Source organism: Euleptes europaea, chromosome 5 (genome assembly GCF_029931775.1).
Source record: "Euleptes europaea isolate rEulEur1 chromosome 5, rEulEur1.hap1, whole genome shotgun sequence".
Lineage (NCBI taxonomy): Eukaryota > Metazoa > Chordata > Lepidosauria > Squamata > Sphaerodactylidae > Euleptes > Euleptes europaea.
This window is the reverse complement of record NC_079316.1, coordinates 51,233,549-51,254,832: the sequence shown is the minus strand read 5'-3', so window position 1 is coordinate 51,254,832 and position 21,284 is coordinate 51,233,549. Positions and strand designations below refer to the sequence as shown.

At 42.5% G+C, this 21,284-nt stretch overlaps 1 protein-coding gene across 1 annotated transcript in view; it reads right to left on the bottom strand.

Annotated features, from left to right (window-relative positions):
- Positions 1-19,689, bottom strand: part of YEATS2 (YEATS domain containing 2) — a 44,785-nt gene extending 25,096 nt beyond the window's left edge. Inside the window, exons 1-16 of the mRNA XM_056849604.1 lie at positions 19,630-19,689; positions 18,967-19,080; positions 13,164-13,261; positions 12,968-13,060; positions 11,800-12,039; positions 10,244-10,359; positions 9,695-9,856; positions 9,045-9,156; positions 8,096-8,140; positions 6,940-7,135; positions 6,432-6,665; positions 5,732-5,890; positions 4,201-4,304; positions 2,354-2,461; positions 1,058-1,231; positions 49-307 (exon numbers count right to left, since the gene is read on the bottom strand). Coding sequence (XP_056705582.1) covers positions 49-307; positions 1,058-1,231; positions 2,354-2,461; positions 4,201-4,304; positions 5,732-5,890; positions 6,432-6,665; positions 6,940-7,135; positions 8,096-8,140; positions 9,045-9,156; positions 9,695-9,856; positions 10,244-10,359; positions 11,800-12,039; positions 12,968-13,060; positions 13,164-13,261; positions 18,967-19,066 — 2,200 coding nt within the window. The 5' untranslated portion in view covers positions 19,067-19,080; positions 19,630-19,689. The remainder of the gene's footprint in view (positions 1-48; positions 308-1,057; positions 1,232-2,353; positions 2,462-4,200; positions 4,305-5,731; positions 5,891-6,431; positions 6,666-6,939; positions 7,136-8,095; positions 8,141-9,044; positions 9,157-9,694; positions 9,857-10,243; positions 10,360-11,799; positions 12,040-12,967; positions 13,061-13,163; positions 13,262-18,966; positions 19,081-19,629) is intronic.
- Between the last annotated feature and the right edge of the window lie 1,595 nt (positions 19,690-21,284).

Genomic DNA, 21,284 nt, shown 5'->3' with positions numbered 1-21,284 from the left:
TAGTTAGTCCCATAAAATCATTTGTGAACATTAAAAAAATCACTTTACCTGATCCTTGGGATCCACTTTTTGGAACTCCTGTTGATGTAACTTGAGCCTTTGTTAAAGTCTGCACAGGCTGGGCAAGAATGGTTCCCCCGCCGCCACTCACAATTGCTTTGGCTACTCCTTGCGTTACAACTTGTTTTGTGCCAACTGTCTTTGCGACTGCCGGGTTGGATTTTGCCACTAATATCTGCCCACCGCCAATAGCCACAGCTTGCTTGACAGTTGCAGGTAAAGCAGACCCGACTGGAACACCAACGACCTGCAATAAAATATATACACTGTTTATATGACAGTAGCTACTGGATTAAAGAATCTGAATGATTAGCTCCACAGGAAGGGCCTAAAGGGGTAACAGTTATCTGGGAACAGAGTAAACTGTCTTGACACAGAACACCTCTTTTGAGAGGAATAAACTGATGTGACACAGCCCTGTACTGATTCTGCCCTCGAACACTCCTATAGCCCTAATTTCATCAGCAGTGCAGACAAGTATAGAATGGAACAACATCTTCAACATACACCAGACCTGCCTTCAGTTCACTGGTTGGAACCCACACGTAGATTGCAGGCATCTCAGATGAGCTGTATGAATACTGATCAAGGAGAAAGACTAACACACACGCACACACAAACAAAATAATCTCTCTCTCTAACTGGGAAAACTATGTACGTTGCTGTGGATGAATGGCAGCATAATAATGTGATGGAAAAATTAGATATAGTCAAATACAGCAAAAGGTATAACCGCATAAAAACAAAAGTCCCACCTCGCAACTTGGAGTTAAAGGGGGTCTTCTGGGTGCACTAGAAGCCAGCAGCTCATCTTAAAATACTTGGAGAGGCTGCTGCTTTCCCCACTGCTAGATGTGCCAATTATACTCAGAGTTTATTTCACAGTTAGATGATGAGTTCCCTCCCTTAACAGAACCATCAAGCGCATAGCTGTACTAGAAGAGGCAGCATGAAACGGCTACAAAGCAAAAACAGATACACACAAAAAAAAATCTACCTTGGATGGTGTGGAGCCTTCCCCAGTGCTCACTATCTGCTTCTGAGGTGACAAAGCAATCATGTGACTTCCTTTTACGGTGACATACTGCGGCACAGACGTCTGAGAAGCAGCCCCAGCGGGTGGTGCTGGAGATTGCTGGGGAAGTTCTCCAGGCTCTTGCTTTATTATCACCTTTAAATAATAAAAGTGCAAGTTAAGAACGTTAAGATTCACCAAAAAAGGACATCCGTCTTTTACAAGAAAGGATGAGGATGCCAGATGGAGCACGAAGTCAGTAGATGATAGGAACAACTGTTCCTCAAAAACCCACACTATTTTTCTTTCTTTCAAAGAGAAGCCACCATGAAAACAATCAACTGAACACATCAAATAAAAGTAGGCTTGTTTTGCACTGAAGAAGTACATATTAGTAATGAAAGCATTACTGAGCTCTGGCCAGATTGGCAGCCAAATATGTCCTACAAAATAATAGTAACTATTTACCAAAAGAAGTCAAAGCAAACTCAGAAGATCATTCATTTTATGCATGGTATAGAAGGAATAATACAATATCAAAACAGTTATACACTTTAATGAAATAACCTAAGTATAAGCAGGTCTAGTAACAATAAACTAAGCAAGTTTACAACTTTGAAAATTGGGTCTGTGAGGCATTCAGAAACTAATTGAACATTTTATTAGACATAGAAGAATAGTTGGTTTTTATAACCCGATTTTCTCTACTGCAAGGAGTCTCAAAGCCTTCCCTTCCTTTCCCCACAACAGACACCATGTGAGGCAGCTGGGGCTGATAAGAGTTCGGAGAGAACTGTGACTAGTCCAAGGTCCCCCAGCAAGCTTTACGTGTGGGAGTGGGGAAACCAACCCGATTCACCAGGTTAGAGTCCGCCATTCATGGGGAGGAGAGGGGAATCAAGACCGCTTCTCCAGATTAAAATACGCTGCTCTCAACCACCACGCTGGCTCTCACCAGTGACTACACCGGTGATTATTACACCAATGGCTTAAAAAAATTACAACTTATCTTAATGTCAACCCCAAGCAGCAAACATCTTAAGATTCTGCAACTACTGAACACAAGGAGATGGGGGGGTGGGGTGGAGAAAGCAGTAGAAAGAAAGCAATAATCTGGAAGGGAAGGCAGTGGAATGTCACTGCCAGAGCCCCACAGAGCTACAATAAAGAAACATTTTCTCCAAGTATACATTTAGAATGCTTTATGGCAATTGTTATTGTGAGATGGAGGCTACCCCGTTGCTACACACTGGAAAGGGAATAAAGGACTCCCCATACCTTTGTAAATGTTCCAAGTCCTCCTGCCACAGATTTAGGGCTTTGTACCTTGGAGTGACTCCCAATTGGACAAAGAGGTGGCATGGTTGCAAAGAGCGAATCCTCTTGCTAGAATGTTAAAAAGTTTAAAAAGCTAAGTTAAAAAAAACTCAGTTTAAAACCTATTTGGTTACAAGAAATGAACTCTGACAAGAAATGTAAAGCAACTTTGCAAAACTCTTGCTTTCATTCCAGTCCAGAAAGCTAGTGAATGTCATTCACTGCACTAACTATTCTATTTGTGCATAATACATTTTCAGTGTAATTCTAAGCAGAGTTATATCTTTTTAAGCCATTCACTTCAATGGACAGAAGGGTGTGACCCTGCTTACGACTGCATCATTATTACTTTTTATTTCCAATTGTGAGGTGTCTGGTAAAAATGTAGAATTTAAGTTAAATTGACCTTTTTTGAATAACCAATAGAGACAGGCACATTGATTTTAATGAGCATAGTATTAAAGATAGCCTTTCCTATGTAACTGCTCCCTGTGCCCTACTAAGAACTTACAGAAGTGCCCGATTCAGCTAGAAATCCGTCACCCTGAGAATTACTATCATTATCTGGAGCTGGACACCAGCTCTGTGTCTGCTGAGAAAGTAAACGAACGGCTCCCAGCACTTTGCTGCTGAGGATGTTTCTAAACACCACCAGAGCCTTGGAATCCTCTTCTCCCCTCCCGCACAATTACATAAATATTATTCTGGTAGCTATGAAGTTGTCAAGTGCTACCTGCCTGCTTGCTTTCAATACTTCTATAGCATTATAAAAATGACACATCTGCTGAAAAAAAGGCTACAGTTAACCAGAAATGCACTTAAAAGCTCAGAGGAACATTTCTCACATATTGTGACTGCTAAAATGAGCATTCTCCACCAAATTCCTTATTTAAAAGGATGCATCCAAACTGATTATCTTAGGTGATTATCTTAGGTGCTGTGGAACACAGGCAGGATGCTGCCTCAGTCATCTTGCTTGTGGGCTTTGTAGAGGCACCTGATTGGCAGATGTGTGAACAGACTGCTGTACTTGATGGACCTTGGTCTGATCCAGCAGGGCTTTTCTTATGTTCTTATGATTTCCTCAGGCTTGAAAACGGCAAGCTGAAAGGTACACTAGGGGCCGAACTGCACATTACATTTAATTCTGTGATAGTTTTTCTGTTTCAAATGCAGCTGCTGGTCCTGTTTTTGTTTTTTTTCCAAGGGGGAGAAGGGCTTTTAAAAAGTTTGTCTCCTCTGTTACTTTCCTTTTGAAACATGGCAAGCCGGAGCTGCTTTTCTCCAGCAGAGTAATAAAGCCATCCCATGGATAGTGTCCTTTAGTGGGAAAATGGCTAAGGAAAGTAGTCCTGGCAGTTGCTTTTGGAAAACAATTTTTAAACAGTGATCTCAGAACTGTCTTGATCAATCAAACCTTTGCACATACAGAAGTGAGAACAAACTTTACTGAGAGAATTAATTATAAGTGAATACACAATTGTGCTGCAGACATATATTTGGGCTCCTGCAAACTCCTATGAATGCAAAAGAGTAATACACGAGGCTCTGAGAAACCTGTGGCTTTTGGTGGGAGAATCCTGAGGGTAGACCACATGCAAAACTCAGTGGAAATTTCTGGAAATGGATCTGGAGGGAGGTTAAGCGTGCTTAACACCAACAACTTTAACCAAAACTCCACTAATGCAATACCACACAATTGCAAATGTTGTGGAATTTTGACAAAAGAAACAGCACAGAGTATATTGTGCACTGCTCTATAGGAAGGTTTTCAAAGGAATAGAAAAAGCCAACCAAATGAATGTCACCTTGACAGTAGAGGTTACAGAACTGCTTGCGTGGCTCTTTGAGACCGGAGACCCAGTTCCATGAGAGGCTTGGGAGACACTGGTGGCCTTACTTGCAGGGCTACCTACACAACGGAAAATACAGCAACCATCAGTATAAACACATTCAGCCACTCTCTGTGCTACCTGTAATATATTTCACCTATTGACACGTTACAGGATGAGAAATGGGATGGCATAGCCTGCTCTCATCAGATCTTGGAAGCTAAGCAGGGTCCGTATTTGGATGGGAGACCACCAAGGAAGCCTCTGCAGAGGAAGGCAATGGCAACCTACCTCTGCTTCCCACTTGCTTTGAAAGCCCCTTGCTGTGGTTGCCATAATTCGGCTGTGACTTCACAACACACACATGCATATTGACATATTATAGCTCCTAGAAAGGAAATGCCTTTTTCTTGCTAGACTGATGGTGGAACATAGCAGCAGCTGCTACGCTGTGTATTCCCAGAAAATATGTTTGAAATGGATGCAGTCTTCCGGCGGGAGGGCACTCTTAATTCTGTGGCATACACCAGTGGCAAGAAAGGATGCTCATGCACTAATTCAGACTGTCCCACTACTGAGAAGCACAGAAGAAAAACTTATTTCTTGCCCACGTGGATCTTCAGTGCTGACTCCACCAGGCCCATGAAAAGATACTGTCCCCACCCCCCATCCCATATCTTTCTTCATAATGGTGCTGACCTAGTTCTTGGGTGAAAAAGTACTACCCACCTCCAGGCTCATTCCAACTTCAGGCTTTAGATGGATGGGATGAGGTAGGGAAGCAAACATATGCTGAACAAAAAAAATATATTTGAGGAACTGCCTTTGCTGGAAAGTGCTGTATTTGAGCTGACATAAAGCAACAGGAAAACTCTGCCCGTGACAATTACTCCTGCTTGTGATGGCTTATTTACTCACGCAACAAAAAAACAACAACTTGATGCAGTCACAGAAAATACATACAAGCAAGAGGTCAACACAGTTCTCTTGGCAACAGATTATTTGGTGTTGGAAAACTGATCAAAGGAAATGAAGGGCCCCTATGACTATAAAGCAGGCAGACAATCTGCTTTGAAGATCTGAGGGGAAGTGGTCTCAGGGAACCATTTTTTTAAAGTAAGAAAATGGTTGTTTCACTGGCCTCCAACCATGAGAATCAACACAAGGATGAAGGAAACAAATCTCTTTTGTTGGTCTGGTTAGAGAAGGGCAGCTTGGTTTTCTGGCCCCACATCACCGAGAATACATGCTGTATAATTCTAGAGAGGTAGCCATGTTAACCAGCTGCAGCAAAAATAAGCAGGAGTTCTACAGAACTTTAAATGCTGACACAAATTCTAGTGGTAGGGGTGTGTGTGCGTACATGAAGTCATGAATGTTAAAATACAGCATGGTCCAAGAGATATGAAATGCAGGAAGTACAAAGTGAGATGTTATGATACAAAATTCAGATATAACGACAAGAGCATTCACACACACAAAGTACAGAGACCCCAAAAATACGTACTTGTGCTGGTGACAACTGCTCCGATTGGCTGGCCAGGCTTATCCACAATAACATAAGGGTTATTGGCCACAGGAGTGGCAGTTCCTTGCTTCATGTGCACTGGTGTAGAGGTTGGAGTACGAGGTAAAGGAGAAGGACTTGGAGTTGATATTGGAGAACCTAAAGAAAACAGAAATTTCCCTATTATGTATCAGACAGACACCCAAAGACAGGGTCAAAAGCAATTTTGTAGAATGGTAAGTTATAGTTCAAAGACAGAGCTGAGTCACCTGACTCTAAAGGCAGAAACAACCCTACGAAAACCAAGCAATTGCCATGTTTTCCCCAGAAACTGGCACCAGTAGTAGTCACAGCACCAAAAGGGGTTACATTCTTTTCCACATCGTTCCTTCAGCAAGCTGTAGACGACCTTTACACATATTAGACTTCTTTTAAACCAAATCTTTTCTGTCTCCATTAGGGATAGCCCAGCTTTGTGATAAGACAAACCACCGCTGATATCCAGAGGCATGGGCAACGGGAGTGTGAGTAGTTTTAAGGGCTAGTTCAATGTGATACTCCTGAGAACACTGGCCACCTCTGGTATGTAGCTTTTCCACTAAAGTTCACAAGGATGGAAAGAATGTACTCCAAGACAAGGCCAACAAGTCTACTCTTATCTTCCTTTATGATATAATTAGATGCATAAACAAAGCAATACCTGATACAATCTTGCAGCTCATTGTGATTGGCTGGAAGGACTTGCCAGGTGATTCAGCAGGGCTCGGGATTTGGCCTTGAGGCACTATTTTGCAACTAGCTGCAATTGGCTGGAAAGCCGAGTTGCCACGGGAGCCAAAAGTAACTTTCTGCGTTGCCAGCTTTGTGGGAGTCCGTTCTAAGGACGATGGCAAGGAGTAAAAAGTCGTATGTCTTTCAGCTTCAGCACTGAACCCTGATTGAGGACATTAAGAAGAGTTTCTCCAAACAGGCAAATTAAAAGTTTCACAGAAGAGTTAGAAATAATTTTACCCTCATATTTGGCACTTCCCTATTCTACAAACAAACAGGGAATGTATTCCAAAGAACGCTTTCTGTACAATCATTAAAGCCACATTCATTTAGGATATGTCCCAAAAAACAACTTCTAGTAACAAAAGTTATTAAGAGTTATGGAAAACTATCCGTGGCATAACTGACTTCGTGTTCGTGTGTACAGCTACACTCACCATGCATGTCTTTTTCAACAGACGCCTCTGTAATGGATTCATGCATTTGTTTTATGGGTGAAGATGCCTTAACTGGGGCTGGCATATTTAGTGGCAATTGCAGCGAGGTAGGGGCATCAGAAAGATCAGAATCTGAAGACTGGGAGAACAGATACTCTTCTCGAAGGGAGTGCCGATGCAACTCAACATCCACTACCTTTTAACAAGACAAAGAAAAACCATAGTAACATAATCCACAGCAATACATAAGATAGTGAAGATCCAAACTGGTTGTTCTGATTACATATCTTGTTACTACAGACAAGAGTTTCCCAGCCCTCTTCATCCGTATGAACAAATGAAGCAGAGTTAGACTGTGGCCCATCTAGCTCAATTTTTGTAAGTTCTGACCCAATATGGGCTTTCATTGACTGAAGACTATGGAGAGTGAACTGGATGCATGCATACTGTGTGGTATATCTACCACAGTGTATTTTTGGCAATTGTGCTGACACAGCTAAAATCCCACCTGAACTGCACCCCACAGCTCCATAAGCAATCACCCACATGGGTAGCAGAACATACAACACATGCTTTACTCAAAGTTCATTGGCTGGCACAAGTATGGATTTGATCCTGAACTCTGACATCCAGCCCCTCTCACAATCTGCCATTTTTACTTCAATTTAAATCTCACAATTTTAGGATTCTGACACAGTTAATGCACTTGGAATCATGACAGCAGAATTCTTGGTTGCTCCAACTTGCACACAGCATACTTGGAAGAATATAAGAAAAAAACATGCTCATTCCACACAACCAAGCACCCTTTACATCAGGGATTCTCAGGCTCCTCTTCAGGGCCACATCCCCCTTTCTATTAGACTCACTTGCTCCCTACTCAGCAAAATCAGCTCAAGTCCCCAAGCCTCTATCTCTTGCCTACTGCAAGAAGTCAGGAAAATCTCACGCTAGACCTTCGTGGCAAGCATATATATCACCATCACACTGACTGCCTTCCAGCTTGACATGTAAAACCAGTATAAGTGTAAGACAGAAAAGCATCACAGAAATTTTAAACACTTTCAAAAAAACACAACATTTTTGCAAGGAAGAATTACAAACCCTATTTTACAGTTTTAAACACATAAAAAAATGAGATTTTTTTAAATCCTACCGTTTCAGCTCCCAGTGTCTGTAGACCAGTGTATGTCCTATCCAACTGTGTGAAACAATTAGGTAAAGTAAAATAAAACTGTTTTTGCAACAAACATTAGGAAAAACAGTCACATGTTATTTAACAGTGGAATGTAAACATAATTCCTGTTTTTGACTGTGCATGCAGAAATTGTAACCCACCATTTCCCAAAGGTAGGAACAAGAATCATACAAAAGCCACCTTTGTGTAATTCTAAAGATTGGGGTGCTCCTACTGCAAAGTGTTACTCTTCTGTGTGTTCTTAACGAGAAATACAAAACAGGTACACTACAATAATATTTTTAAACATATTCTGTTTGGGGTTATGCAAAAGCTAGCTTGATAAGACAGGGTCATGCCACCAGCTTTGCACATGAGCTGAATAAATGCCTAGTATAACTCTTCATATCCTTATAACTTGGCCAGTTTTTCTATATTCTGAATAGATGGATTTTTTCTCTCTCAGTATTAAACAACTTTGATTTTATCCTGAGGAAGTTTGAGAGAGAGGAACAGTGCAGTCTTAAGTGCAATTCCACAAGCCTCCACATGTACATCACAGCTGCTGGATCAATTTTACATAAGAGAACATACGCACTCTGCACAGAAAGAGACACAGCAAACAAGGGTTTGGATCCAGACTAAATTTCCACGGGCACAAGGACTTCTGCCCACAGAGCACAATTTCCCTCCCTTCCCACACCTGTGGCAGTCCAGAATCTCCCCTGGAAGTCCCTCTTCTCCAGGAACAAGATGGCAAGGAACTTTGGGCTTCTGCAGGAAAGGGGAAGCAGGGAAACTGCACACTGTGGTCCTTGCACTAGCAGAAATGTTAGTCTGGAGCCAAGCCAAAGTCTACTGGCTTATCACTTGGGCAAGTAGAGAATGGAGCTTCGTTATTCATGCATTGTTGCTGTGGCCAAGTTACCTTTAGGTGGTGTATGATATCAATCCTTTTGTTCCGAATATCCTTGAAGTGGATCTGAACCCTCACAGGAAACTCACCCCATCCCCGCCTTGTAAGGTGGAAAGGAGGCTCTCTACAAACAAAAACATTGCATTTGTTTCCGTTAGTCTTCAATGCAAGTTTTCTACTTCACAGAACACAGCAGAAAAGACATTTCACATGCAAAGAATTTCTGGCTGTGAGGGTGGGGGAGGAGTGAAGAAAAATTAGTCCAGGCTGCGTTAGGAGAAGAAGCACAGGTACTTGTAAAGGTTGAGACGATGCCAGAGAATCTAAAAGCATTCTTTTGTGCTAAATAAATTTAGCTAAAACTTTTCAAACTTCCCTACCCTTGCAACCTAAGTGATTATTTGATTCTAGGAAGGATTTTGTGCCCCAAATAGTTCCAAGTTACTGAACTACCAACCTCAAATACTTGAATATATTACAAAGCAGTAAACTGCACATTACACACAAATGCATGTAATGAAGCCCTGGCTACTGCTTGTCCCTCGTTCAGAGACAAGGTCAGGGAACATGTACAACAAAGAAGTTACAAGAAGATGGCAAGCTCCCAAGAGCCTGTCACTCAAACCAGGAAAAGCTGCAAGCATCGATGAGAGATCTGTTACCTGACTTCGACAAGATCATTAGGTTTATAGCTGGGATGAAGGAAGAACCAGACTTTCTTAACAAAATGGTTGATGCTGGGCTCTCTTCGGGACCCACGTACATACACCATCCATTTATGAGTGGATTGGTCATTCTCTTCTCTTTTATCAGGAGGAATGTACCTGGCAAGAAGAAAAACACCACCAAAATTAATTCTATTCTTTTTGCAACAGACAACAAAACAACAAACCCTGATGCTAAAACACATTTTTTGACCACCTTGATCTTATTTTCCACTTTAAAATCCTTTCCTCCAGATATAAAAATTTAAGACATTTCAAATTTCTTTAATCTTACCCCCAATTACCTCACATTACTTACTGGACTTATTTTCTTTACTTTGACATTAAAAGCCAAATTAGGATAGATGGAACTTATTTTCAATAGTATAGGAGAATCCATTTACCACCCATAATAATTTAGACTTTTGTCTTAGTTATCTTGGCACATTCATGGATATCAGATGCAATCCCAAAAGTATAGAAAATACATGGAAGTTGGATACTAACTTGGAGACGTTGCCGACCACTATGGTTTTCTTCACAAACAGTCGCAAATTCTCATCATTTGAGAGACTAGCATTTCTCACCCCTCCTTTGCGATCACTTGCAACACCAGAAGTGCCCTGAGGGTAATTTTTTAAAAAAATTCACTTCAGTATAAATTTATTTAAAACATTTTCTCCCTGTGCTAGAAAAACCAGCTACAATTTTAAAGGAAAAAACCCAACAACTCCCAAATGCCACCACCCCCCAAAAAAACCTACAGTAAAGATCAACGCAGAAGTACCCTTAGAAAACTACCAATAATACCCATTTTTAAATGGTCTCTTGCTTAGGGCATTTACAATAACTCACACCTAGCGGCTTGGATCCACTAGAGCTTTCCTGTCCATGGTGGATTGAAGCCTTTAAGAAAGAATTCTTCTGATTGTCAGAATGAGAGCACAAGACAACCTTTTCAAGCTCATGTAGAATGAAGCAGGAGACAGATTGGACAGCAAAGGAAAGTTCCTCCCAGTCGATCCTCCTGCCTCTGTTGAAAGACCCTGCCTCCTACTGAATGAAGCAGAGAGCCCCCTGTATCCGTACCACTTGCCAGCTGTAAGCAGGGCGAAAGATCTTTGTTCTGTTTTCATAAAACTTCTTCTGCCGGGGCAACCTCTTACCTCGTATCTTCCCCAAGCCTCTAAAACAGTCTCCGTGTCTAAGCAAGGGCCAAATTTGATTTTGGGTATGGTGCAACTTAAGCCAACAGCAGTAAAACAGGATCATCCATTTAAGGCTTACTTACCCAGAGTTAACTTATGCTAAAAAAAGAGTGGCAGGGACAACTACTTATGGCAAGTTGTGATGAATGGATAGATGGTTTCATGTGGATATCCAAACTATTTAGATGCATTAGTCTGGACTGCCACTGGGTAGAGTCTTTGTCAGAGAAATCTAACAGGGTACTGCAAGGGTGCCATTTGATAGCTTGCTAGCATACTAATATATATTCCTTGCAATCGCAGATGTGATCACAAAGACCATTAGCAGACTGCAAAATTAAAGTGACAGGAAAAAGTCATTCCAGCTATAGTCACATTTTTTCTTAAAGAGAGCTCTCCCTATACTGCTCTGAAACAAAGTTTCCTTCTGCAAAAAGATTTTTGCTCCTAAACAAAATGAGGCCCAGGTCTGCTAATACTGGAGGATTAACTTTGTTCTCATTCCTCCGCGGATAAGGAACCATTCTCTCACCACACTGAAAATCAGGGTATTTTTATTGGAAAGAAACTACTTCCCTCCCTTAATCTGCGTTTAAGGTGCTACAAGTTGCAGAAACATGCACATTGGGAGCCATATGATGTTTACAGAAGATGAAGCTACAACCAGGAAACAGCAATTTGGAAATTATCCCTGCAAATAACACTGTGTCCACAGGAAATAAGTAGCCAGGAGCCCTTTCGAATAAAGCTTTCTTCTAACGAGGCATGATGGAACAAGCTTTGTGGAACTTTGAAAGCAGAGAAAAAGCCAGGAATTTGTTTCTCCCACTTTGAGGTGTAAAAACTACATTTTACCTGTCCAGAATTTTTCCTACGTCTCTGTTCCAGCTTGCTGGACAATCTCTCTTCTACATCCAGATTTCCATTGTCTTTTCCCATCAAGTAGTCCATCTGTTGGGAGGACTCACATTCTGAATGGTTAACTGACAGGGTTTCTGAACCCTGATTGGCTGGAGATGATGATCTGGATGGAGAATCCACAAATTTCTTGATGGATGGGTGGTTGAATACCATGGGGTCACATGTCTTGGTACCCTGAAACAACACAGTAGGTAGAGCATTTCAGCCTGGGTCAGGATTACAGCTATTATGGAATGTACATAGCATAACCACAAGCAGATCAACTACCTCACAAGCTTTAGGGGATGCACAGTGCGCCTGCAGGATATGTGCACAGAGAGACATAGCATCCTCTGTAGGACATCTGTCCATGAGGAGTAAACTATGTGACTGGGGAAGGAAGTTTTGCCCTCACCAGAAAAGTACCATGAACAGAATCTCTATTAGTCATTCAGTCCTATGGGGAAGATGCAAGTCTGCACACAGGGATTTGTAAACCCTCCCTGCTACTAGTCACCCAAAGTCTGAGAGAATCATTAGGTATCTCCCTCCTATCAACTTTGTCCCAGAGTGCAAATGTTAAGAATCATACTGTCTCTTACTTGCATATCCCCATCCGGGATTTGTTTCCTGGTAATGTTACAGAGAGGTGGAATATTAGGGACAGGCCTTTTCATATAAGAGATCAGATACTGTTATTAATGGGCAAAAGAAATCTAACTGTTTGATCTAAAGCAGGTCTTGTGCATTCAATCTAGTGGAAGTACCATTTTCTCTGCAACTTCTGAAGGACGTTACAAAATCTGACCAGCAATTAGTTGGAAATAAATCAGCACCGCCCAGGCTAGCCTGATCTCGTCAGATCTCAGAAGCTAAGCAGGGTCAGCCCTCGTTAGTATTTGGATGGGAGACCACCAAGGAATACCAGGGTTGCTGTCCAGAGGAAGGCACTGGCAAACCACCTCTGTTAGTCTCTTGCCATGAAAACCCCAAAAGGGGTCGCCATAAGTCGGCTGCGACTTGACGGCACTTTACACACACACACAAATCAGCACCAAGGTTTTTTTTGCTAAGTCTTGCTTTGCAAATGTGCACACAATCTTTCCATTGACATAGTATTTACCTCTCCAACTTTAAGGAGACCAGCAGAAGCATAATAGTTTGCAACAATGCAAGCACGCAGTTTATCCATCATTCTTCTTGCTTCAATCAGGCGCTAAAACAGCAGAAGAGGAAAATACTGTTGTGAATTACAGTGACTGCAGTTCACCCCCTCCCTCCACAAATAAATCAATGACAAGCAAGAGATCTGTATATACCTGATCTATGACTTCAATCTCATGCTCTTTGTTCTTCATTTCTACCGAAAACTGCTCGTTAATTATGTCCTCAATTTTCTGTACTGCAGCATTTCGAGCTGTTCAAAGGAGTTCACAAATACAGGAACTTAAGTTACTTGCAACAGTACATTCCTCTATCCACATCTTAAAGATGTTTTGTAGGAAGGAGCCAGAATAAATATACTGAACAAAATGGACCAATGGTTCATCCATGTGTAGACAACACCACGTGTCCAAATCCAAAGTACATGGATGAGGGCTCAGACATCGAATTGCTGGCAGAGCACCTGTAAACTGCAGCCAGCCCTTTGATCAGTTCCAGATCTTTATGAAGAACCAGTGTGGATACAGACTTCACTAATCTGCATCTCATACAAGAACAGTAAGAACCCACAGCATCTCAGCGCTGCTGAATGAAATTACTTTTAAGAGATTCAAAATCACATCCTGTGATTTAAAGTTTTTTTTAAAATAACAACAATCAAGATCTGTAACAGAGATCTTCAAGGGACATTCTTCACAGATTCAGGTCTGTGATTGAAAAACTGAGAGCCACAATACCTGAAAAATTGAGAGCCAAACAGTCAGCTGGACTGGGAGTTCCTTGAAGAAGTCAAGCACAGTGATTCTTGAGGCCCTGTGAGATTTTTTGGTCACAGACTGAATATTTGTAAACAGTGTCCCTTGAGGAATGTCTTCATTATGACTTCAGGCATTTTTTTCAACAATACTTTTAACCACAGAAGGCATTTTTAAACTTCTTTTCCATGCATCTTTAAAGAGGTCACAAAGTGATACCAAAGAACCACTCAAAAAGGGATTCTTAGCTGATGTTACACAATGATTAAAATTACAAGCTGGCCCATGTAAGATCCCCAGTTCAAACTGTAGCTCTGTTCTAAGCTGCTGAGCATGTAGCCCTAAGCAAACCTGTTTGTATCTGCTGTCTTCCCTTATGCTGGAATAATAGCAGTTACAACAGTTAACAACAGTTGCCTAGTGCATTTATTTAAAACATTTATACTCCAACCCTCTAGAGCTCCACAGTTTGCAACCAAATAAAATTGCAATAAAGCAAATTAAAAACCATAATCAATATACGCAATGGAATTAACAGCGACAACAATCCAGGGCCACAACACCCACTATAAGGCCGGAAGTAAGAAAGGGTGAATTTACATCTTTACCTAAGCTATACCAACCCTCATCAAAGAGGTCATTCTCCAACCAAGGAACAAGTGCAGAGGAAGCCCTGCATCTTGCCACTGATAGTGGTGCATGACACAGAGTAGAGGCCACCCCAAAGAATGTAGGCAGTGGCCGTGCACATATGGGAAGAAGTGGTCTTGGGAGGTATGTGGGTGCCAGACCACAAAGCGAGAACCGGCACTATGAGCTGGGCTCTGTAGCTCACTGCAACCAGTAAAGTAGCCACAGAACTGAAAGGAGGTCAGAAGATATCCAGGCATGCATTAAAAAGCAGGCAGCTGAGTTCTGCACTAGCTGAAACTTCAGAGTCATCTTCAAGGACAACCCCACATAAAATGCATTACTGTAACCAGCCCCCCCCTTCTGGATGCACACCTTAACGTGGTGAGGGGGTTTGTGAGTGTCAGGGAAGCTGAGAGCAATACCGTAAGGGGTCTAGACTCTATCAAGAGACTAAACTCCTAGCAGAGTCACTCAAGACGGAATGGTCACAGCTGAGACACCAGACAAAGATGCATCCACCCCCTTAAGGGATCAATGGCCACATCCGCAGAACAGAACAGGCAGTTCCAATGGGGATGGGGGTAGAGGAATCCCTGAAGGTTAGCTACTGGGCAGCAGCAGTAGTGGAAGGTGACACTGGCGGAAGATCTTTCGTAGACAACGGCAGTGCCACTACGGCTAACTCTGGTTAGTACTGCGCAGAAGAAGGCACTGGTAAACCACTTCTGACCAACCTTTACCTTGAAAACCCTATGATGAGACAATCCAAAATGAAAAAAGATATAGTGCTGGAAGATGGGATCCCCAGGTCGGATGGCACTCAATCTGCTACTGGGGTAGAGCAGAGGACAAGTACGAGTAGCGCTGTTCTTAATTATGCGATTGGACTAAAGCCGAAAGGACGTTCAGTGGTTGACATGAATAGATGCAAAAGGAAAGTCCGAAGCTGTTCGACGCATATAATAGGAACATGGAATGTGAGAAGCATGAATCAGGGTAAGCTTGAAATTGTTAAACAAGAAATGGAACGTATGGACATTTCAGTCCTGGGAGTAAGTGAATTAAAGTGGACTGGATTAGGACATTTTCAATCAGAAAATTACAGTGTTTTATTCAGGAAATGACAAAAAGAGAAGAAACGGAGTTGCTTTAATAGTGAGGCAAGATGTAGCAAAGGCAGTCAGGAGCTATAATGCAAAGTCTGACCGAATAATATCAATCAGACTTCAGGGAAAGCCTATCAACATAAGCATCATTCAAGTTTATGCCCCAACTACAGATGCTGATGAGGAAGAAATTGAAAGTTTTTATGCCAGTGTTCAGGAAGAAATTGATCACACACCTAAACAAGATATGCTGATAATCATAGGTGATTGGAACGCAAAAGTAGGAAACAAAGCAGAATCAAATGTTGTTGGCAGATTTGGGCTAGGAGCACAGAATGAAGCAGGAGAACGCCTCGTAGAATTCTGTGAAGACAACAATCTGTTCATTGCAAACACATGTTTCAGGCAACCAAATAGACGATTGTATACATGGACATCACCAGACGGCCAGTATAGAAATCAAATAGATTATATAATTGGAAGCAGAAGATGGAGAAGCTCTATTCTCTCGGCCAAAACAAGACCAGGAGCCGACTGCGGTACAGATCATGAACTGGTAATATCGAAAATCAAGATAAAGCTTAAGAAAAACACCAAAACATTCATAGCACCAAAATACAATCTAAGCAATATTCCGGAAGCGTTTAAAGACCATGTAAGGAACAGATTTGCATTACTAAGTTCAAGTGAATGTAAACCTGAAGAACTATGGGTGGAAACTAGAGATATTATCAAGGAAGAATGTGCAAAGACTATTCCTGTAGCCAAAAGAAAAGAAAAACCTCAATGGATGTCTGAGGAAACTCTTAAAATTGCCAGAGATAGACGAGAAGCAAAAGTAGAAGGTGACAGAAATAGAATCAAAAGTCTAAGTGCAACGTTCCAGCGACTAGCACGTAGAGACAAAGAGACCTATTATAATAACCAGTGTAAAGAAATAGAAGAGAACAACAAAAAAGGAAGAACAAGAGATCTGTTCCACAAGATCCAAGAAATCAAAGGGAAATTTAAAGCACGGTTAGGCATGCTGAAAGATCAGCATGGAAATACATTAACTGAACAGGACAAAATAAAGAAAAGGTGGGAACAATACACTGAAGAACTATACAGAAGAGATGAAAGGATAAAAGATTCTTTCCAAGAAGAATCTTTTGAAGAAGAACCTACAGTTTTAGAAAGTGAAGTGAAAGCTGCATTGAGAGCAATCGGGAGAAACAAATCACCAGGAGCAGATGGGATATCAATAGAGCTATTTCAAGCCACAGAAACGGAGTCCATCAAAATCTTGACAAGAATATGCCAACAGATATGGAAAACAAAACAATGGCCCACAGACTGGAAACGATCCATTTACATTCCAATTCCCAAGAAAGGAGACATCAAAGATTGCAACAACTATCGGACCATTGCATTAATTTCTCACGCAAGTAAAGTGATGCTCAAAATCTTACAGCAAAGGCTGTTACCATATATGGAACGAGAAATGCCTGATGTTCAAGCTGGTTTCAGAAAAGGAAGAGGCACTAGAGATCATATTGCAAATATACGCTAGTTACTGGAGCGTACAAGAGAATTTCAGAAGAAAATCAGCTTGTGTTTCATAGATTACAGCAAAGCTTTTGACTGTGTGGATCATGAAAAGCTATGGCTGGTTTTAAAGGAAATGGGAGTTCCACTACATCTGATTGTTTTGATGCGCAACCTGTACTCTGGACAAGAGGCCACAGTTAGAACAGAATATGGAGAAACGGAATGGTTTCCAATTGGCAAAGGTGTCAGACAAGGATGTATTTTATCTCCCTATCTCTTCAATCTATATGCAGAACATATAATTAGGAAAGCAGGATTAGATTTAGATGAAGGTGGAGTGAAAATTGGAGGGAGGAACATTAATAATTTGAGATATGCTGATGACACTACATTATTGGCAGAAAATAGTGAAGATTTGAAACAACTACTGCTGAAAGTTAAAAGAGAAAGTGCCAAAGCAGGACTGCAGCTGAACATCAAGAAAACAAAAGTAATGACTACAGGAGAATTACACAACTTTAAGGTTGACAATGAGGAAATTGAAATTGTTCAAGACTTTCTATTCCTTGGCTCCACCATCAACCAAAAGGGAGACTGCAGCCAAGAAATTAGAAGGAGATTGAGACTGGGAAGGGCAGCCATGAAGGAGCTAGAAAAGATTTTGAAGTGTAAGGATGTGACTCTGGCCACCAAGACTAGATTAATTCATGCCATCGTATTCCCTATTACTATGTATGGGTGTGAAAGCTGGACAATGAAGAAAGCTGATAGGAAGAAAATAGATTCCTTTGAAATGTGGTGTTGGAGGAAAGTGTTGCGGATTCCGTGGACTGCCAAAAAAACAAATCAGTGGGTTATAGATCAAATCAAGCCTGAACTGACCCTAGAAGCTAAAATGACTAAACTGAGGCTGTCGTATTTTGGTCACGTCATGAGACGACAAGAGTCACTGGAAAAGACCGTCATGATAGGAAAAGTTGAGGGCAGCAGGAAAAGAGGAAGACCCAACAAGAGATGGATTGACTCAATAAAGGAAGCCACAGCCTTCAATTTGCAAGATCTGAGCAAGGCTGTCAAAGATAGGACATTTTGGAGGACTTTCATTCATAGGGTCGCCATGAGTCGGAAGCGACTTGACGGCACTTAACACACACACAACCAGCCCCATCCCATCTATCAACATCTATGAGCCAACATTGGGCACTTTCACACAGCCCAAATAACGCACTTGCAATCTACTTTCAGGGCATCTTAACGCTAGTTTGTAAGTGGATTTTGCCAGTTCACACAGTAAAATCCACCCTCAAAGTGCATTGAAAGTGCATTATTTGGGCTGTGTGAAAGTGCCCACTGTGTAGTGGTTTGAATGCTGCACTAAAATCTGTGAGACCCAGGTTCAAATCCCCCCTCTGCCAGGAAAGCTTGCTGGGTGACCTTGGGCCAGTCATACTTGCTCAGCCAATGTATACCTTACAGGGTTGGTGTGCGCATAAAAAGGGGAAGGGGACAACAAAGCTGCTTCGCAAGAAGAGCAGAATATAAATAGCCAAATAAAATAAATAAAAAAGTGAAATCCTCTGAAAATGTGAGAAAAGTGCTACATAAAATAACAAGTGTTATTATTTCAGATTAAGTGTGACTTGGAGCTATTGCCTTGCTGCAATCCTAAGAAGTCTTCCTTGGGAGCAAGCCCCACTGTACAGCATGTAACTTACTTTCAAGTAGACCAGCTTAGATAATTATTAAAATGAATCAGGAGAAACCTCTCATCACATCAACCAAACTGTTACACATCACACAAATGGATGTTTGTGAATATTTACTCTTGTGCAAGAGAAAACCAGCAGCACTCTGCAAATTCTGGAGGTTTTACAAAAAGTACACCTCCTCCCTGGTGTCCATCCCCCATCTGAATGTTAAAACTGAATTTCTACCTGACTGTTCAACAGCTTTATGACGTTTGTTTGTATGCACAACTGAGATCTCTTCATAGTCCGGGTCCTTCTCTTCTATAGCTCTCTTGATTCCTGACATGCTTGGCCTCTTTACTGGAAAGAAGGGGGGAATCAAATGTTAGGTACAACCATCTCAGAAAGAGTTCCCTTCTAAGCGGGAACACAGGAAGGCTATGCCTAAACACTTTCCTCTAATGCTACCAAGTTGTATAAAATAATTCAGATCTTTCAGACATAATTCTGAGTTGTGCTGTTTTGCAGTAATTTGCAAAGCCTTTAAAAAACGTCACCTCCAAAATACACTCTGGGACTGGGTGATTAGAAGGGGGCCATTACTCATCATAGGCACCTTCAAAAATCCACCAGCAACAGCCACACAAAACGTGTATGTATCTACGGCAGGAATGCTTCTGTATTTCTCTTGGCTTTTCAAATGAACAACTGGAAGTGCTAAAATAATCCTGTTAAATGGCTGAGACGGCAGAAATAGTTTGTCTGCAGCCTCTGAGGAGGCCTGTAAATAATGTGTTCAGCCCCAACACAACCACTTTAGGAAATGGGTGCAGAATTACATACATGCTCTCTGCCAATACATCCTACACAGAGAAACTCTGGAAGTATAAGCACTATGTAATGTCTTACCTTGAATGCGAAAGAGATGTGAAGTTCGATTTCCCCCCCTAGCCCCACCAGGAGATCTCAACGTTTCTCAATTTCTTTAGCTTTTCCTGTTATATTTAATAAAACCTGTTGTAAATAGGGGCAGAAACATTTTTTCCAGTTTAGTTTCCCAACATACTCTATTGCATAAGTTTATCTACTTCCTCTTGGCACAGTAATCTTAGCAACCGGTATTTATGGTATCAAAACCACTGGAGACTCAAAAGTAAAATATAACGCTGGCATCTCTTCTTTCAACCAGCACATATTTAGAATGGGATGCTGTCCTAAGACATGACTTTGAAACATGATGTTACTCTGGCACTTGTCATTAGTGTGGTGGTGCTGCAGAGATTGTTAGAACAGATGTTCAAGATCAGAGCAGCTATCTGGCACAGCAGGCTGCAAAGAAGTGACACCCAACTTCCCATCCTCACCCAAGGGGACTCAACTTTGTGCCAACTTTGCAAGAATCTTCCAGACAAGCTTGAGCACAGGAAGGTGTACATCAAGATGATCGCACTTACTGTTTATGTAGTTGTTGTGTGTTTCATTTAATTTAAAATAAAACCAAGGCACAGCATACTGCCCATGGATTTTAACTCACATGGCTGACTAAAGTGGATGCTGGGATTGGGCCAGAAGCATTAAGACTGTGTTCCGATGCTTACATACTTGGACACGGTTTCCATTGAACTCAGCAAGCATACAGAGGACCAGGCTGCATGACTGCAACCCTGTGCTAAACAGGCACACCCACTGATTTGAAGAGATTTAGGCGCCCCTAACCCTGCACAGGATCCGGATGCACGTGTCACTTATTCAGAAGCAAGTCCCGTTGAAATCTACAGGGATAACTTCCAAGTAAACAGGGCTAGGGCTGCCCTACAAGGCTGAACGCACATTCTGGGGATCAAGTTGCCCGGAGCCGATCCATGAACTCACTTCCAAGTAAACATTGCCAGGATGGGCGCGTCACGTGGCCCTGGCCAGGGGCATCCCCTCGCTTCTCGTCCCCGCGGCGAGCCGGGCTCTTGGAGGCTTCTGCCCCGAACCCACCCGCACTGGAGCCCACAGCAAAGACCTCACCAGAAAGGCCGCTCGCCCCTCCGGCCCTCCTCCTGCCCGGGCGACCTCCAGCTCCGGCTCCACCCGCGCCGCTCAGCGGCTGGCGCCAGACGCCCCGCAAGGCCAGCGCTCAGCAAGGCCGCCGCTCGCACCGCGCAGCCGCCGTCGACGCCCAGCGCTCCGGCCTCTTTCGCCCGCCCGTCACGGCGACGAGGGGGCGCGGCCGCGCAGGCGGAGAGCGGGCGGGGGGAGAGGCTTAGCCGCCCATGGAGGCGCCGCTGCCGCCGCCGCGGCCCGTGGCTTTTTTGCTTCCAGCTCTAGGGCGCCTGCACGCTCCGATCCACTTTCAATGCACTTGCAAGGGTCCGTGGCGAGTGGGTTTTACCATCTCGCTGTTCTGCCTGGGATTTGCCGCTCTCTGGATGCACGTTTTCCCCCCATCTGAATTCTGAAGACTCTGCACGGGGGCTGATGATTGAGTTTTGAGCATCCGGGTGGGGGGAAACGTGCCTCTGGAGAGGGGCAAAACCTCCCGTGCATAAACGGCCACCGTAAAATCCAGCGGCAAA